This window comes from Schistocerca cancellata, chromosome 2, assembly GCF_023864275.1.
Source record: "Schistocerca cancellata isolate TAMUIC-IGC-003103 chromosome 2, iqSchCanc2.1, whole genome shotgun sequence".
Taxonomy (NCBI): Eukaryota; Metazoa; Arthropoda; class Insecta; order Orthoptera; family Acrididae; genus Schistocerca; species Schistocerca cancellata.
In genome coordinates this window covers 693,726,418-693,745,299 of record NC_064627.1, presented here as the reverse complement: position 1 = coordinate 693,745,299, position 18,882 = coordinate 693,726,418, and the positions used below count along the sequence as shown (strand labels likewise).

Sequence of the window (18,882 nt, the reverse complement as noted above, 5' to 3'; positions counted from 1 at the left end):
TCAATTAGTTTATTGTCTGCCATTGTTAGGGTCACCACTTATGGGAACCGTAATTTGCAGGTGAATACAGACTGTGTAAATATTGTACACTTTATTATTTTAATCAAACTTGAAAATCAAGGAACAAAATATGCTGAAGAGAACTAGAGAGGTCTTACAGAAACAATGAGTAACACATAAACAAAAATCTTGTTAGATTATCTGTCACATAGGCATAAAGACAGTCCATGCTTTCATTTACTTGTTAGATTGCTTGCGTCACCAAAATATGAGGTGTGTGAGAAAAGTAATGAGGCTGATTTTTTTATCTACCGAATTTTTAATTTTTTTCAAATAATATTTTCCCTTTGAAAGTAGTTCCCTCAGCAGCTATACACCAGTGGAGTTGCTCCTAGTCTTGGTAGCAGTGCTGGAAGGCTTCAAGTGGTAGGGCCTTTAATATGTTGGTCACATTCTTCTGAATGTTCTCCAGAGTCTAAAAATGACATTCTTTTTAGACGTCTTTCAATGTTGAGAAAAGAAAAACGTCACATGGACTCAGATCAGATGAATATGGGGGCTGTGGAACAACAGGAATGCCTTTTGAGGTCAAAAATTCTGTGATGAAACTGGCTGCATGACATAGTGTGTTGTCATGATGCAACATCCACTTGCCTGCAATGTCCCATCTCACTTGATTCACTCTTTTCTTGAGCCTTTCAGGGATATCTTTGTGAAACACTTGGTTCACAGTTTGTCCTGGGGAACACATTCTTTGAGCACAACACCACTACTGTCAGCATTGTTTTTATCTTTGATTTGCTCATTCGAGCTTTTTCCAATTGAGGAGAACTCTCAGTGTATCACTTCTCTCTATGCCATTTTGTCTCCAGATTATACTAAAAATTCAGGATTCATTACCATCATCATGTGACTGAGCCACTTGTGGTCACTGACAATTCTCTGAAGAAGGCCAATGCACACATTTCTTCAATTGTCCTTCTGCTCTGTTGTGAGGTTTTCCAGCATCATCTTGGCACAAACCTTTAATGTATGGTTAAAATGTTTAAGTTTAACAGATCATCCATCATCCTTATTGTTGAAAGTCAGTGTGATCTCACAACAGGACACATACATTTGACATTTTTGAAGCTGAAGGTAGCCCTCAGTGAGGTTCATCTCCAACATGTTCTTTGCCATCCAAAAATGATTTATGCCAGTGGAAAACTTGAACTCTTGATACAGCGTGCTTCCCATAGGTCTGTTCAAACTTTTTGAAGGTCAAACTCATAGATTTCCCAAGTTTGACACAAAACTCTCTAAATTCTGTTGTTCCATTTTCATAACACGCAACACAACTTAATTTCACTCATGGTGCTCTCAAAAATCACATGACGGCTGTATGGAGCTGAAACTCACATTCAGCATCTGGAAGAAATGAACAACACAGCATTGTTAGATCACTCATAGCATTGTCGGTCAAATTAATTTTCTCACACATCTCATATTGTTCCTCTTGAAATTTTATATCTGTGCACATACACGATGTGAAAAGATTAGGATTCATTCATAAATTTTGGTTATGAGGTGTGAGTAAAGAGAAGTGAAGTGCTGGTGAGGCTGGACAATCTATCAAATGCACGTACTAGCACACAAAAAGAATACGAGTGACTAAATAGGTACCATGTGATAATAAAAAGATAATTCAATCATCATCATCATCATGGACAGTTTCCAGCCTCTGGCTGGATCTGTATGGAGCATAGGCCTCACCATTGTCTTCTGTCCTGCCACCATCTCTCTGTCTTCACTGTGGTTCAGTCTTCTCCTTTCTTCTGGAAGCATTCCTCTACTCCTTTCAGCCCTCTGTCTCTTCGTCTTCCTCTTGGTCTCTTTCCTTCCAGTTTCATCTCGTGTATCCTCCTGGGTATCCTCTTCTCCTCCATTCTTTTAACATGTCCATACCATCTCAGCCTTGATTTCTCTATCCCCTCCTGTAATGGTTCCACCTTCATTAACTCTCTGATCCTCTCATTTCCTAACCTGTCTATCTTTGTCACTAAAATACTGTTCATTCAAGAACTTCATCTCACTAGCTTGTACTTTGCTTTTCTCTCTTCCTTTCATAAACCAGGTTTCTCATGCATATGTCAGGATCGGGACATAGTATGACTGGTATATAACCTTTTTACTGATTTTTGGGTACATCCTTGCTCCATATCAGCCTTCTGACACTCTTCTGAAATACTTCTGCTTTACTCCCTCACTCGTATATTTCTCTGTTGTTTTTTTCCATCTTCCTGTATCAGGCTTCCTATGTACTTGAAACTCTCCACTCTCTTCAATCATTCCCCACCAATTGTTATTCCCATCGTTCTTCTCTCCTTCTTTCTTGTTGTGATAATCATCTCACTCTTACTTATACTAAATTTCATCCCATATTCTTGTACTGTTCATTCCCATACATCCAACTGCTCTTGTACTTCCTCCTCCTTATTCCCCAAAATCGTCAGATCATCTGCAAACACCATAGCTTTAATCTTCCTTTCACCAATTACACAGCTCACACTTCCATGGTACATTTCCCTTATCCTCCAAACAATCTGTTCTGCTACTCCTATGTTCTCCAGGGCTTTCCACACTTTGCTTCTGCGTACACTATCATATGCTTTTTCAGTCTTTTTCAGTGTCCAGGAAGGTCATTAGTAGATCTATTCCATATTCATAGTGCTGTTGCTGCAGTTGTCTTACAGCTAAAATAAAGATCCACTGTGGACCTTCCTGTTCTGAAGCCATGTTGCTCTTCTCTCACTCTTCCTTCTAATTTTGCTCAAATTTGTGCTTCCAAAATTTTCTCAAAAATCTTTGCACAATGACTCATCAGAGTTATCCCCCGATAGTTCTTGCACTCTTTTCTATTTCCCTTCTTAAAGATTGGGATAATTATTCCCTTCTTCCAGTCTTCTGGGATCATCTTCTGTCTCCACACAATTTTCATTACTCGATATAGCCTTTGTACCCCCACCTCTCCTGCTGCTCTCACCATCTCTACACTTAGCTCATCCAAACCTTGTGACTTTCCTCCCTTCATCTTGCCTAATGCCTCTTCCACTTCTCCCCATATAAGGTCTTTTTCTGTTTGCCGTTCCTCTTCTTTTTTCTCCTTGGCTTGTTCCACCTCATCTAGGTCTCCCTACAGGTTCAGGAGTTCTTCAAAATACTCCTTCCACAAATTCTTGAGTTCCTCCTTATTCTCTACATCTTTTCCACTTTTGTTCACTATTCGAGCATAATCTGTCGTACCATTCTTCCTCTTATTTTTAATCATCCCATATAACACCTTTTTTGAACCTTCACTATCCTCCTCCATCATTCTGGTCCACTGTTCCATCCACTTTCTTCTTTCCTCCACCACCACTCTTTTTGCCTCTTTCTTGCTTGCCTGATACTCTTCTCTTGTCTCTATTGTTCTCTTAAGGAACCATACCCTAAACACTTTATTCCTCTTCTGTACTATGTCCTTTGTTTTACCATTCCACAAGGCTGTTTCTTTCCATCTCTTTTTGTTGCTTGTCCTCCCACATATTGCTTCTGCCGCACTTACTAATGTTCCCTTGAATCTACCCCATTCCTCTTCTACCATTTTTGGTTCATCTTTTGGGATGCTTTCCTTTACTACTTGTAGATACTGTAGCCTGCTTTCTTCCTCCTCCAACTTCCATACCCGTATACGTCTTTCCTGGTTTTCTGTCCCTTTATTATCCTTAGTCCCTCTCAGGTTCATTACCAGCAAACAGTGGTTGCTATTCAAGGCCTCTGATCATATTACCTTAATGTCAGTGATGTTCCTATTCATCTCACTATCGTACAGGAAGTAGTCAACTGCCAACTTTCTCCTTAGGTATTGACTGTAGAAGGTAATCTTGTGGCTCTCTCTTTTCCTGAACCAGGAGTTCCCAACCATCAAGCCCTTCTTTTGACAGAACTCCAATAGTCTTCCACCTTCGTCATTTCAGCAGCAACAACCCTCTGGTCTAAGCACACTTTCGCTGCCTTGTCTTTTTCTTCCTATGTGTGCATTGAAATCTCCCATTACTATCATATTCTTCCTTCCCATCTGCTTCTGCATGTCCTCTTCAAACTCTTGCTTCTCCTCAGAAGTGCAACCCACCTGTGCCGCATACACTTGTATTACCTCTATGGTCGTCCCCTTGAGTGATATTTTGGTCTTCATCATCCTATCACTTATTCTCTTCACTTCCTCTTTTAATCCATCTCTTACCACTATTCTGACTCAATTTCTCCTTCCCTCCTCTTTTCCACTCCAGTCGATCAGTAGCCTTTCCTCAGTTCTCTCCTTCCTTCTCCTTTCCATCTTGTTTCAGTTAACCACAATAGGTCTAACTTCTTTCTTTCCATCATGTCTACCATCTCCTCCACCTTTCCAGTCAATGTTTGCATATTTGATGTTCCAAATCTTAGCCCTTCTTTATAGCCAGTTCGTCATCAATTAAATCTGTTCTTTCTGAGGCCTGTTCTATTTTTGAAAGCGGAAATCATAATCCACTACTGGCTTGCTGGGCCTATCGTAGCTTCACCAGAGTCCTGATAGCCATCACTTTTCAGGGTTCCTGTAGGACGTTCACAGCTACCATAGTGGTCCCGGAGCATACACAGTCCTCACTCTACATCACTCCTGCAGGCAATCCCCTACTTCATGCCGTTGCCCGTCTCCCATGACTTGGACGAGGGGTTAGACTTGTGGGAGATAATTCAATAACTTACAAAAAAAAGTTGATCTGACAGCCAATGTAATCAAACATGAGTAAATGGAGACAATAATAGGATTGTAAATACAGTACTTCCCTTAAGTAAGGCAGAAGATTGGGTGAACACAAGGGTTAATGATTCAATGCTTATGTGGCATAACATACGTAAAACTGCTATTTAATAAAAATCAGGAATACTTAAGTGACTAGGAACCTTTGCTGGCAAAATAAGAGTTAAAAAAAGATCTATTTGAAACAGAAAGAAAGAAATGTAAATCTAAAAAAGTTATCTACGACTATTTTGCCAAATGCCTTTATAAGTGACACCAGTGGACTGAGCCCCATTTTGAGCTTGAAACAGGTGTAACTTACCATTTCACATTTTTAGATATTCTGAGAAGGAATATCTTGTACTATTTCTAAGAAATCTGTGATACACAGCATGAGGCAAGGGCTTATCACAGAATAATGAGATCTGACAACTATCATCTGAAAGGGAAAGCTGGCCAGTGAGGAGTGTAAAAAAATGCACATTTCATAAAAATGATGGTTTAGATAGAATGCCGTCAGGTGATACTGAGCACCTATGTGAGGTGTAGAAAGCTTTGCCAAGATTAAAGGTGTCTTATTTGCCAGTGGAATTCATGAAACTTTTCATAAGGAAACAGGAAGCTTTCAGTTGGATGTTTCTGTTTAATAATAAGCATTTCAAATTTTCATGTCACTATTATTGTTATACATTGTTTTTCCCATAACCATAATAATTAATGATGGTCCTTGTATCAAGTTCCATATATCTTACTTTCTTCTAAGGTTCTTCATGATCTTGATCATGCTAAGCACCACAGCTGACATTAATGTTAACAATCAATTTGAAAACCACTTCAGCTGTGTAATACAACTGAGGTGGATTTCATTAGTCATTAACATAAGTTTCTTCACCTTGAAAGTGGCTCCTTGATGTTAGTTTCAGTGCAAATGCACAAACATTGTCCTCCTACAGGAACTAGGATATGTGAGTGATGAGCTAAATGAATGAGGGATGCTGTATTGCATAATGTGATTAGATGGAAGCTTGAGCTGGATGGTAGCATGTCCAGATGGCCAAAGTGGTTAACACAACTGTTCTTGGGAAGTGATAGATATGGATTTGAGCCCGGTTCAGCAAAAAACTTCAACTTTCACCATTGTATTATGACAATGCCCTGTGTGGATAACCATCACAGTTTCCCACCAATCCTTTTCCTTTCCTTCCTCTTCCTACATTTCATGTTTACATGTATATACCAGCTGTGTCATTATGAGTGAAGGCCAACAGAACGGGCACAACTCAGATATATACATTTAATTAATACAGATTAAAACTGTCTGCTTCACAAGAACACAGTTTTAATTTGTCACTGTGCCAGGTTGTTTCAAAACAGTGCACACTCTTCTGCAAATAAAAGTTTCATTCTGAAAGTTCCAATACTGTTTACATGCCTGTTGATCAGTTAAAGACTCACCTGTATGGTGAGTGGTTACCTTTACTACTTCTATGAGTATTAAAAGTTTATTTCCTAATTGTTTTCTTGACATACCCATCCATTATGTTTTATTGCACATTTTATCAATTCATTCGATTTTAGAAGCCTTGTTTAAGGCTTCAAATACTAAGATTCCAAAAACGCTCTTATCAAGTGGTCCTGTCATTAAAATTTGACTGTTGTTCTGTAGTTGACATTACAGTCTAAAAGTCAGAATGCTAAATTCATTTCATAGAGGCAAACAAACAAATAAGATTAACATTACAGAAATGAGTTTTATTGAAAATAAGGTACTGAAACACCGAACTACATCATATAGATACAACAGAGATCATTTTTATGAATGGGGTTTTCGTTACATCTAGCTTAATCTGTAAAAAGTTTTCTTTACATTTTGATCAGTGATATTTAACATATTTTTGAGATTTAATAAATGTTATATCACAGCATACAGAACAGAAGTATATGAGAAGATGGTGGAGCAATCTTACTAGCATAAACTTTGACTCACGTTTATCGCTGCTCCACGGTGAATGGCATCAAATATTCTACTTCTCCAGCGTTTCATATCATCAATGTCAAATGAAAGCCGATCAGCTTCACGGTTGATATCCTGGAAACACATCACTCTGTTGCAGATTACAATCCAGGTTTTGTTAGAGTAGCAATACCGTAACATTCAAAAGGGTTCCTCACATGTAACTTAGTAAATTTTTCCCGTGCAGGCCACACCCTACTTGCCAACACGTTGTCAAGCTTAGGAAAATATGCTTCCTTTAATGGTTCATCCCAGTTGTTCAACTTCTTTACACATCCAAGATTGTTGCTCAGTCGTTCAAAGTTGTACCTGAAGAGGAGTTCATAAAAACTGTAAAGTAACTTAATTTCCAACCAAATGCATATAATTTATGCACACTCATAACTGTCTCCTTTTTTCTGTAATGTAAGGCACAAACAGCAGCATAGCCACAATAAACCAAGGTTTATTTTTCTTCCATATACAAGGGAACATCAGTTGAAAAGACAGGCACAAACACAGAAACAATCCAGGCTCTGATACAAGCAGTTGCCGACAATAAGTAAGAACAAAATATGAGGACGATTGCTTGCTGCACTGTGCTTACAAAGAGGAGGGCTCTGGTGGACAGCATGGTGGATGCCACGCTGTGTGCACAAGTCCTGTGGCCCTCCGTAGGTGCCTCTGGAGGCTAGTCCATGCAGATGCTTTTGGCAGAATATTCGAAGTGTAACATGCCAGTGGCCTGGTACTGCAGTGTGTATCCAAGTATTACATACAGGGTTATAGTATTTTTACACAATGGAAATTCCATATGCAAAATTAAACAAAAATGATCACTGGCAACTGCTCATCTTCAGTTACTTGCCGTATGACACCTTAAACAATTTAATACTGCTGGAAGGATGTGGAGGGTCTTTCATTTGTAATTTGTAGGTATTTATTGGCACTTTTTAACAAAAGATGGGAATTAAATTTATGAATTATTTATTAATTAAAGAATTAAATAGGAATAAACACTATTAAGTATACAAATGCTTCATTACTTCATTTTTACATAAAATATGTAATGTTAAGAGCTGTTAAAATTATTATTTCGTAGACTTTTACACAACGTCTAGTGTTTTTATGAAATTACAATGCTTTTGGCTTTTGTTGTAGTTCAATCATTGAACAATAGCAGCATTTCTGCTGACCATATTCAGTATTGTGTAGAATACAGTCTGAGGCCATTTTTTGGAGTTGCAGTTTGCATCATCAGTTGCTGTCAGCTCATCTGCAATGTCAACTCCAAATTTTGTAGAATTATAAAACATATTTATCTCTGTTTTCTTTTTATCTCCTATCGATTCATCAGTTTCAGTTTTGTGGTGAACATTAGACTTGAACAAAACAACTTTGTTTTTCTTTGGTATATGAGAAACAAGTGGAAACCAAACTTAGATGAGTAGATTTCTCTACCACGAGTTTTGCAAAATTCAGAATGGATTTGCCTCTTCTTCTTACGCATTGTTGCCATAGAAGTTAGGTTGTGTTCTATCAGCAGAGGTGACACTAGTTCATAGCTCATAAACCAATTATCAAAAGTCACATTACGGCTTGTTTTTGAAATGGGTTGCACCAGCCGATTCACCACATCAAATGATTTACTACTTAGTGAAAACATTCCATCTGGGTGCATCCCAGCACATATTTCAAGGTCTGAAGATATAGAAATTGTGGCTACGTCATTTATCCACTGCGCCAACAACAGCGGGTGAAAGCTGCAGCTGATAGATATTTATCTTTGCCGTAGTCGGCTTGGTTACGGGTTGTTTATTCTTGTTAGTTTTTGATCTGTGCTTGGAAAATAAAATGTTTTCTCATCTCATGAAAAAGCTGTTACTTCATAAAATATAAAGGCTCCCATAGTGGTGACCCCGAAAAATCATAGCAGAAGCATAAAGAAAATATATATATACCGATGAGAATAATGAATTCAGAGACAAAAGCATGGGGCAGTGGAATCAAGATTGAAGACTACAGTCTGTTCGACCAAGGATCGCGGTCCATGCCCTTTGATTCGCCACAATACGGAACGACAGATGTTAACACAAAACATGGGAGTACCTACGCACGACACAGAAATGTTAAGCTTTCCGCGTTCTGGCCGACGTGCCCCCAGCTTTGGTTTACGCAGGCTGAATGCATATTTTGGCAGCATGGGGTGTCTAACAACATTGATAAATTTAATATAGTGGTTTCACATCTAAATTTAGAAGAGATAGAACAAGTAGAAGAAACCTTGTCACAACAAAATTACTTTGTGCTAAAGGAAGCTCTCATACAGCATTATACGTTGTCACCAGTTTTGCGACTACAAAAAATTTTCGCATACGAAGATTTGGGTGACAAGACTCCGTCACAAGTACTCAAAGCCTTATGTACATTAGCCGGCCCAGAACTCCTACCTGAAGAGTCTTTACGTCTAATATGGCTTTGTAAACTTCCTGCCAACATCCGTGCCGTCATTGCAGCAGAAATAGACTTACCATTGCAAGTCTTAGCAAAAAAGGCAGACACCATCGCAAACACCTTAACCGAAGTTTCTGCGTGTTCCAAATTCAACTACAGCCAGGAGAGTGGCCCAAGAACGTGTAGTGTGATGAAATCTGACGTCAGTGAGCCAGGAACATGCAATAATACTTCCCAACAGCAGTGCTCATCGACCAAACCCACCATACAGCAACTGGCAGCACAAGTGAATAAACTCAACGTGCAAGTAACTTCACACCACCACCAGCTACGAAGTCACAGTTGGAAAAGACGAAGAAATGCTATCCAACAGGATTTGACAGATCAATGGTGCTGGTACCACAGATGCTTCGGTAACACTGCCCGTCAATGTATTCAACCCTGCAACTACCCAAACTTAAGAGGCGGGCGTTAAAGGGCGCTAACATTCGTCAACAACAACATAGGCGCCCAAGTCATAGCGTGATTCAAAGAGGTGAAAACGCCACGGTATCTGCAGTCAACCAATCACACCGATTGTTCGTGTTGGACCTCTCTTCAGGTGAGAAGTTTCTGATTGACACAGGTTCAGAAGTCAGTGTTTATCCAAGAAAGAGAGGTGATATACTGATGACAACAACGCAATAGTGCTGACTGCGGCAAACAATTCCAGAATATCTACCTATGGTGAGAAACAGTTGGCATTACATCTGAATTCCAACTTCCATCCAAAATGGACTTTTGTGGTAGCTGATGTGCCGAGTCCTATAATTGGAGCGGACTTTTTACAGAACTACCGACTTATGCCCGACCTGGTTAACCGTCGTTTGGTGACAGTTCCCACAGAAGGGATATTGCCTACTGCGTCTCCCGCGTCGGTTCAAGTGCAGTGCGATGTGCCCGTGTCTTTCCGCACGAAGATTTACGACTCCTCTACCGCGTCATCCGCGTCGGGATATTGTGATACGATTTTGCACTCGCAACTAAGCGGGGTGCACACGTGTGCGTCACGCAAGAAGACACCCGACAGTCGTAACGATTCGTATACTGTAGGCAATATCAGAGCACTATCGGAGGAATCACTTTTTCGTAAACTGCTTCAAGACTTTCCAGCACTTACCGAACCAGTCAATGCAACCAGGAAATGCAGACACAATACTCAACACCACATCAGCACGACACAAGGTCAACCCGTTGCCTTCCGCCTGCGGCCTCTGCCTCCAGAGAAGCTGCTCGCAGCGCGAGCTGAGTTCAACAGACTTCTAAAAACAGGTATTGTAATTAGGTTCGATAGTTCATGGGCATCTCCAATTCACATGGTCCGTAAAAAAGACAATTAATGGAGAGTATGTGGAGACTACAGGGTGCTCAATGCCCGCACAATTCCCGACCGCTACCCAGTACCCAATGTGACTAATTTTAACAGTACAATTAGCAATGCCAAAATATTTAGTGTGATTAATTGCACCAAAGCATTTTCCCAGATTCCCATGGCTCCATCTGACATAAAAAAACAGCTGTTATCACACCATTCGGTTTGTTTGAGTACAATTTTATGCCATTTGGCCTCAGAAACGCTGCCCAAACATGGCAAAGATTCATGCATGAGGTGCTTTGAGAATTACCATCCGTATTTTGTTATATGGACGACATTTTAGTATTCTCTGGTTCTGTATATCAGCATGTCGAACATCTGCGGCAGCTTTTCCGCCATCTGACAGAGTATGGCATAATTATTAACGAAACAAAGTGCACATTTGGAAAACGTGAGGTTAAGTTCCTGGGATATTTGGTTTCAGCAGCAGGCCTGTCACCTTTGCCTGAGCGGGTTGAAGCAGTACAACAGATGCTCCTTCCCACAACTTACAAAGGACTTCGCAGATTTTTAGGCATGCTCAACTACACTCCTGGAAATTGAAATAAGAACACCGTGAATTCATTGTCCCAGGAAGGGGAAACTTTATTGACACATTCCTGGGGTCAGATACATCACATGATCACACTGACAGAACCACAGGCACATAGACACAGGCAACAGAGCATGCACAATGTCGGCACTAGTACAGTGTATATCCACCTTTCGCAGCAATGCAGGCTGCTATTCTCCCATGGAGACGATCGTAGAGATGCTGGATGTAGTCCTGTAGAACGGCTTGCCATGCCATTTCCACCTGGTGCCTCAGTTGGACCAGCATTCGTGCTGGACGTGCAGACCGCGTGAGATGACGCTTCATCCAGTCCCAAACATGCTCAATGGGGGACAGATCCGGAGATCGTGCTGGCCAGGGTAGTTGACTTACACCTTCTAGAGCATGTTGGGTGGCACAGGATACATGCGGACGTGCATTGTCCTGTTGGAACAGCAAGTTCCCTTGCCGGTCTAGGAATGGTAGAACGATGGGTTCGATGACGGTTTGGATGTACCGTGCACTATTCAGTGTCCCCTCGACGATCACCAGTGGTGTACAGCCAGTGTAGAAGATCGCTCCCCACACCATGATGCCGGGTGTTGGCCCTGTGTGCCTCAGTCGTATGCAGTCCTGATTGTGGCGCTCACCTGCACGGCGCCAAACACGCATACGACCATCATTGGCACCAATGCAGAGGCGACTCTCATCGCTGAAGACGACACGTCTCCATTCGTCCCTCCATTCACGCCTGTCGCGACACCACTGGAGGCGGGCTGCACGATGTTGGGGCGTGAGCAGAAGACGGCCTAATGGTGTGCGGGACCGTAGCCCAGCTTCATGGAGACGGTTGCGAATGGTCCTCGCCGATACCCCAGGAGCAACAGTGTCCCTAATTTGCTGGGAAGTGGCGGTGCGGTCCCCTACGGCACTGCGTAGGATCCTACGGTCTTGGCGTGCATCCGTGCGTCGCTGCGCTCCGGTCCCAGGTCGACGGGCACGTGCACCTTCCGCCGACCACTGGCGACAACATTGATCTACTGTGGAGACCTCACGCCCCACGTGTTGAGCAATTTGGCGGTACGTCCACCCGGCCTCCCGCATGCCCACTATACGCCCTCGCTCAAAGTCCGTCAACTGCACATACGGTTCACGTCCACGCTGTCACGGCATGCTACCAGTGTTAAAGACTGCGATGGAGCTCCGTATGCCACGGCAAACTGGCTGACACTGACGGCGGCGGTGCACAAATGCTGCGCAGCTAGCGCCATTCGACGGCCAACACCGCGGTTCCTGGTGTGTCCACTGTGCCGTGCGTGTGATCATTGCTTGTACAGCCCTCTTGCAGTGTCCGAAGGAAGTATGGTGGGTCTGACACACCGGTGTCAATGTGTTCTTTTTTCCATTTCCAGGAGTGTATTACAGACGTCACTTACCTAAATTAGCTGCCACCCAAGAGCCACTCACAACGTTACTCGCAGGTAAAAATACAACAGGAAATCATAAAATTCCATGGAGCCCAGATGCTGAAGCAGCTTTCCATGACTTAAAGAAATGTCTTTCTCGGGCAACACTACTGGGACATCCAAGATTGAGCGCTCCTTTAGCACTCATGGTTGATGCGAGCCAAACAGCAGTGGGTGCAGCGCTACAGCAAGAAGTTGATGGCAGATGGCAGCCGCTCACATTTTTTTCTAAAAACCTGACTCGACAGCAGCAAAAATGGAGTGCTACTGACCGTGAGTTGCTTGCTATTTACTTAGCCAAAAAGCATTTTCACACGTCTGTCGAAGGGAGGCACTTTGCAATTTTTACCGATCACAAGCCGTTAGTAGCTATATTTCAACGAGACACAGAGCTCAATTCGCCACGTCAGTGCAGACAAGTCGAGTACATTGCACAGTTCACAACTGACGTGCGTCACATTTCAGGAAAAGACAACCTGGTCGCAGATTGCCTGTCTAGGAATTGTGCCAGTTTAAATTCAGTTCGTTGGACCGAGTTAGTGTCTAAACAACGAGAAGATCCTTTCTTGCGCCGTCTAATAGAGGAATAGAGAACTGCGCTGCAGCTCAGACATGTGTCTGTCCCAAATGTACCAGACGGAATTTGGTGTGATGTAGCAAAAGGAAAGGAGCGACCTTACATACCAGAACAATATCGTCGCGAGATTTATAGTGCACTACATAACCTATCACATCCAGGAGTACAAGCTACAGCCAAGTTTGTTTCCTCCAAAGTAGTGTGACCTGGAATACAAAAAGATTGTTGTGCATGGGCGTGTGCATGCCTAACATGCCAGCGCAATAAAATCAGCAGACATGTCTTTGCACCTATTGTTGACTTTCCAACACCATCTGCAAGATTTTCACATATACATGTGGACATTGTGGGCCCGCTATGATGCTCTTCAGAACAACGCTATTTGCTCACAATCATTGATCGTTTTACCAGGTGGCCTGAAGTAGTTGTAATACAAGACATTTCTGTGGAGTCGGTTGCAAAAGCACTGTTGCATTCATGGTTCTCCAGGTTTGGTGCTCCGCAAAACATAACAACAGATCGCGGAAGGCAGTTTGAAAGCCAACTTTTCAATGAACTTTTACTACTGTGTGGGTGCAACCACCTACGCACCACAAGCTATCATCCATCTAGTAATGGAATGGTGGAACGACTACACTGCATGCTCAAAGCTGCATTCATGTGTAGTTCCACGTCACGGCCTGAAGCACTACCGCTGGTCCTACTCAGATTGAGAATGGCCATGAAGGAGGACTTACAATGCTCTTCTGCAGAATTGGTTTATGGCGAGCAATTGAGAGATCCTGAAAAATTTATCGTTCCAGCATCTACACAGCCGTTCGCCCCTGAGCTATGCACACAATTCGCAAGACAACTCAGCGTTAGAATGAGAAACATCAAACCCACTAACCCTGTCAGACATGGAGACCGGAGAGTTTTTGTACATAAAGACCTACAAGCAACATCCCACATGTGGCTTAGGGATGGTACGGTGCGCCCGCCGCTTGTTTCGCCTTACTCTGGACCATACAGGGTAATCACAAGAGGAAGCCACAGCTTACAAATCAATAAGGATGGTAAAGAAGAGACAGTCTCAATCGAGCAGCTTAAACCTGCTTACACTGAAGAGGGTACACTCCTTCCTCGGTCTGCAAAATCACCCTCAAACGTGGAGGCCAAAGAAACAGCAGATAGTCTCACCGAGCCCTCGGTTTCAGAAGAGGACAACGAAGCAGCAAGTGCAGAACAGGAACAGCCATTGCCTGCACCAGATGTTTTCATGAGAGCTGGTAGAAAAATCAAGTGCAAGTTTCCCCACATACCTGGTGCACCCGGTTTCAAAAGGAGGGGGGCTGATGTGGCGACGTCATTTATCCACTGCGCCAACAACAGTGGGTGAAAGCTGCAGCTGATAGATATTTATCTTTGCCGTAGTCGGCTTGGTTACGAGTTGTTTATTCTTGTTACTTTTTTATCTGTGCTTGGAAAATAAAATGTTTTCTCATCTCATGAAAAAGCTGTTACTTCATAAAATATGAAGGCTCCCATAAATGCTTTGCATCAATCAAGGCAAATATTTTTATGTCATATTTAGCCAGTTTTGATGGAATCTATTCTGTAAATTTGCATCTGTCTCTGAATGCAAGCAGCATTTCATCTATGGCTGTATATTCTCCTAGCACATCGGCTTTCTTTCAGTTTTCAACAAATATTTCAAATATCTGATGTACTGGTGTTAACTTGTCCAGTTGTTTTCTTTCTTCATGTGTGAATTTATCATCAAAATGAAGGCAGCTGTGAATAAAATGAAAATGCTTTGATGTCATTGTCAGCCTATATAAGCCTTCAGCTCACTCATGGTCATTTACTTCAAAATATAGTGGTTTGCAACTACTTCACAAGCTGCCTTCCTTTCTGCAATTTGCAAGTTTGTGTATTTCAAGATAATATTAAGCATATTTTCATTGCAAAACAGACTCCAGCATTCAAGCTCTGTCTTGCTAATCTTGCCACTAATCTTACACCAGGTACCTGCCTGATGATATTTTGATAACTGCTCTGAACTTATTGTTGAGGTGTACTTTTGCACCACTTGGCTCCATCTTTACCGAAATAAAATGAACAGCATTGTAGGCAGTATTTTGTAGCTCGTTTAGTGGTATATTATCTTCTTTGTCACTGTCTTCACATGAATCTTACTCAGTACCACTACTGCCACTGCACTCAGTTACACAACCTCCATTTTCAATGCCATCTGTCATAATGTTGTTTTCACTGTCTGGTAATTTCACCTGCCAACAACATATATGCTCAGACTCCTTTTCTTCATTTTTTGTTTTGAATAAAAACACCAAAAGACACGAAACATTCAAGAAAAAAGATAAATTGAAAAATGGAACAGAAATACTACATTGCAGTTGTCAAAGAGTCAAAAATACCCTCTTACAGTTTGCATTTGTTTATCTCCTTTCATGGGCAGCAGCCGACTGAGAATGTGCACTCATTAGGGAGGGGAGTTCAATAACTATAGCTACTGAGAACTTCTACAATGTGCAACTGTGCAACAAAGAGTTGCCAACAACACAAAATGAGCAGGGTAGAATTGACCCTACCACATCCTCACTGGGTTAAAGCCACCACTACTTCTCCAGGTTAAGAAAACTTATACAGGCATGGACAAACAAATGCAAATCTCCACAGAATCAGTCACACAGATTATTTATCAGTGGTTGTCTATAATTACTGGTGAGGGGAGAGAGAAAACATGTGGCAACAGAAATGAAGGAGATTAGTGTGAATGGAAAGATTATTGTCATCTTTGGATAACTCGTGCTTCTCATTAACAGTTATTCAGTAGTCGCAATGAAAAGTCTTGGATGTAATTCAAGTTAAAATTGATAGGACAAATGTCCATTCAGCTGTAAATGAATATAATGACTGTGAATATTAACAAGTGTTCAATAGCCTAAACAGCATTTTCTTTTTTTATATACCTATCCATTAGTCTACCATCTAAATAGAACAGACAGAAATAACATATTCTTCAATAATAATAATAGTAATAATAATAATGATGATGATGATAATGTTGTACTGATCAATAGTCTGGTGCAATTCTTTCAATTAGTGCCAGTTCGGTGATGTGTATGCCCTCTGAGCCACTAGTGGACACCCATATAGGTACTAATGTTGGTACTGATGTTGCTTAACTTTGGTGATTTTTTTTTTTTTTGGGGGGGGGGGGGGGGGGCATCTAACTCAGCAAGACCATTCACAATAAATAACTGAAAGTTGCCATTGAATCATAGTCTTTATGATGAAGGCAGTATCTCATTCTAACCATAGGTTACCTACAAACAACATGTAAAATAAAGGAGACCTATTCCAGACAAGAAGTGAAACAAGTAGCCCTTAAATAATAATATAATAATAAGTATTACTTTCTTACTCAGCATAGTCATTGACTGGAAATATACAGTACATAAATTTTTTTGTCTCCTTACAACAGTATTATTTTCTCCTCTCATTTATGTGGATGGAGTATGCAATAATAGCCTCACACTAGTTGATTGTACTACTCCATGAAGTTGTAATATTACTTTAAAATGCTCTTTGAAAGGTGTAAATGAATGCCTGTTGGATACAGAATGTATTACATGTGTCTGCTTGTGGATCTGAAGCGAATAGTACACACAAACCTCAAGTGTCTGCCATGTTCTTCTTTGGAAATACTGCAATATAGACGACATTATTGTGATAACATGGACAAAATTATTGATTAAGCATAACAGATTCTATATTTCAAAGTCAGAACTGCAAGAATGAAGTGAATATCTTGAATTGTAAACATGATTGATCTGAATGAACCACAGCTTCTGAAACATTATTACTGAAATCTGACTGAAGACACAAAATCATCTTCATTCTATGTGTATTGTACCACCAGAACCAGAGACAGATTTTGAACTGAATGCTAAACAGCACATTAATTTGCAGTTGATGAGGCACAATCATATTTTTTATGATGAATATGGGATTGTTTCAGCAACTGATAACTGTAAGTGTATGTGTATCTATAGAAACCAACTTCAGAAGTTACTTAAAATTAATCAACTTAATTTTTTCTTGAAACTGCAGACATACTGCTTGCGAGATATGTATTTGACACGGCAAACATTAATTTGCTCAGATTTGGATTACAGTTTAGGGAAATCCACACTCTCTCACTGTTTTTGACATACATAATTACATTCAAAGATACATTGCAAGTGACCTATTATAAAATAAGCTTGTAAAATCTGTGAGAGGACAACCACGTCACACAGGTTATGCCATGCAATGAAAATTTCTTTCTTCAGTCTTGTAAACCAAAATTAACAACTTACCACAAAAGCCTCACACCCTTGACAACATGTAGGTGACCATACCTCAGCCAGCCCTCAGTTGCTGGAAATGCAAGGCCCAAATTATCAGGTCACCAGCATATTTAAACCAAGTCAAGAGCTCAATCAAATGATGTGTATGGTTTTCACGAGGTAGTAATAGTTAGTGGAGTGGAAAAAAGACTGGAAAGAGCCTGGATCTTAGCATAAATGATGAAATGGAGAACATAGCCACCCTAACTTTTTGCACCAACATGAATTTTGTTGAGCTGTTGTAGCCTTACAACTAGCCTCACCTTAGAGGTCTGTAAAGCAGAGTACTGTGTGTCTGGGTATATCGATGATGATGGCTGATTTTGGTCTTGTTGCACTGGTACATATTAGGGTTATAGTAGATGGTACTACACAAGTCATACATAATACATGGTAGGACTAGGCCATCTGTAGGATTAATAATCACAACCTAAGTCCCTGTATAAATATTGTATACATTTTCTTAGAAATTTCCTCAGCTAGCTCACAAAATAAACAATTTAATACAACAAAATACATATTTATTAAACATCAGAAGGAAGATGTCACAATGATAAGAAACTTTTGCTCAACACCTTAGAGGTGTTGAGACCTCTATAAACGATCAGAAAATCAATATACTGCTGAGACTTGAATAATGGGGCGAAATCATCATGCAAAAATATGAGTAAACAACGTGAAAAAACTACCAAAAAAGAAGAAAGTCAAATTTTTAATTTAGCAAATGTACACTCCTGGAAATGGAAAAAAGAACACATTGACACCGGTGTGTCAGACCCACCATACTCCCTCCGGACACTGCGAGAGGGCTGTACAAGCAATGATCACACGCACGGCACAGCGGACACACCAGGAACCGCAGTGTTGGCCGTCGAATGGCGCTAGCTGCGCAGCATTTGTGCACCGCCGCCGTCAGTGTCAGCCAGTTTGCCGTGGCATACGGAGCTCCATCGCAGTCTTTAACACTGGTAGCATGCCGTGACAGTGTGGACGTGAACCGTATGTGCAGTTGACGGACTTTGAGTGAGGGCATATAGTGGGCATGCGGGAGGCCGGGTGGACGTACCGCCGAATTGCTCAACACGTGGGGCGTGAGGTCTCCACAGTACATCGATGTTGTCGCCAGTGGTCGGCGGAAGGTGCACGTGCCCGTCGACCTGGGACCGGAGCGCAGCGACGCACGGATGCACGCCAAGACCGTAGGATCCTACGCAGTGCCGTAGGGGACCGCACCGCCACTTCCCAGCAAATTAG

At 41.4% G+C, this 18,882-nt stretch overlaps 1 protein-coding gene across 1 annotated transcript in view; it reads right to left on the bottom strand.

The window, feature by feature from the left end:
* Positions 1-18,882, bottom strand: part of LOC126147884 (phenoloxidase 2-like) — a 244,693-nt gene that overhangs the window by 80,557 nt on the left and 145,254 nt on the right. The window contains exons 7-8 of the mRNA XM_049915721.1: positions 6,971-7,121; positions 6,786-6,887 (exon numbers count right to left, since the gene is read on the bottom strand). Of these exons, the coding sequence (XP_049771678.1) occupies positions 6,786-6,887; positions 6,971-7,121 (253 nt within the window). The remainder of the gene's footprint in view (positions 1-6,785; positions 6,888-6,970; positions 7,122-18,882) is intronic.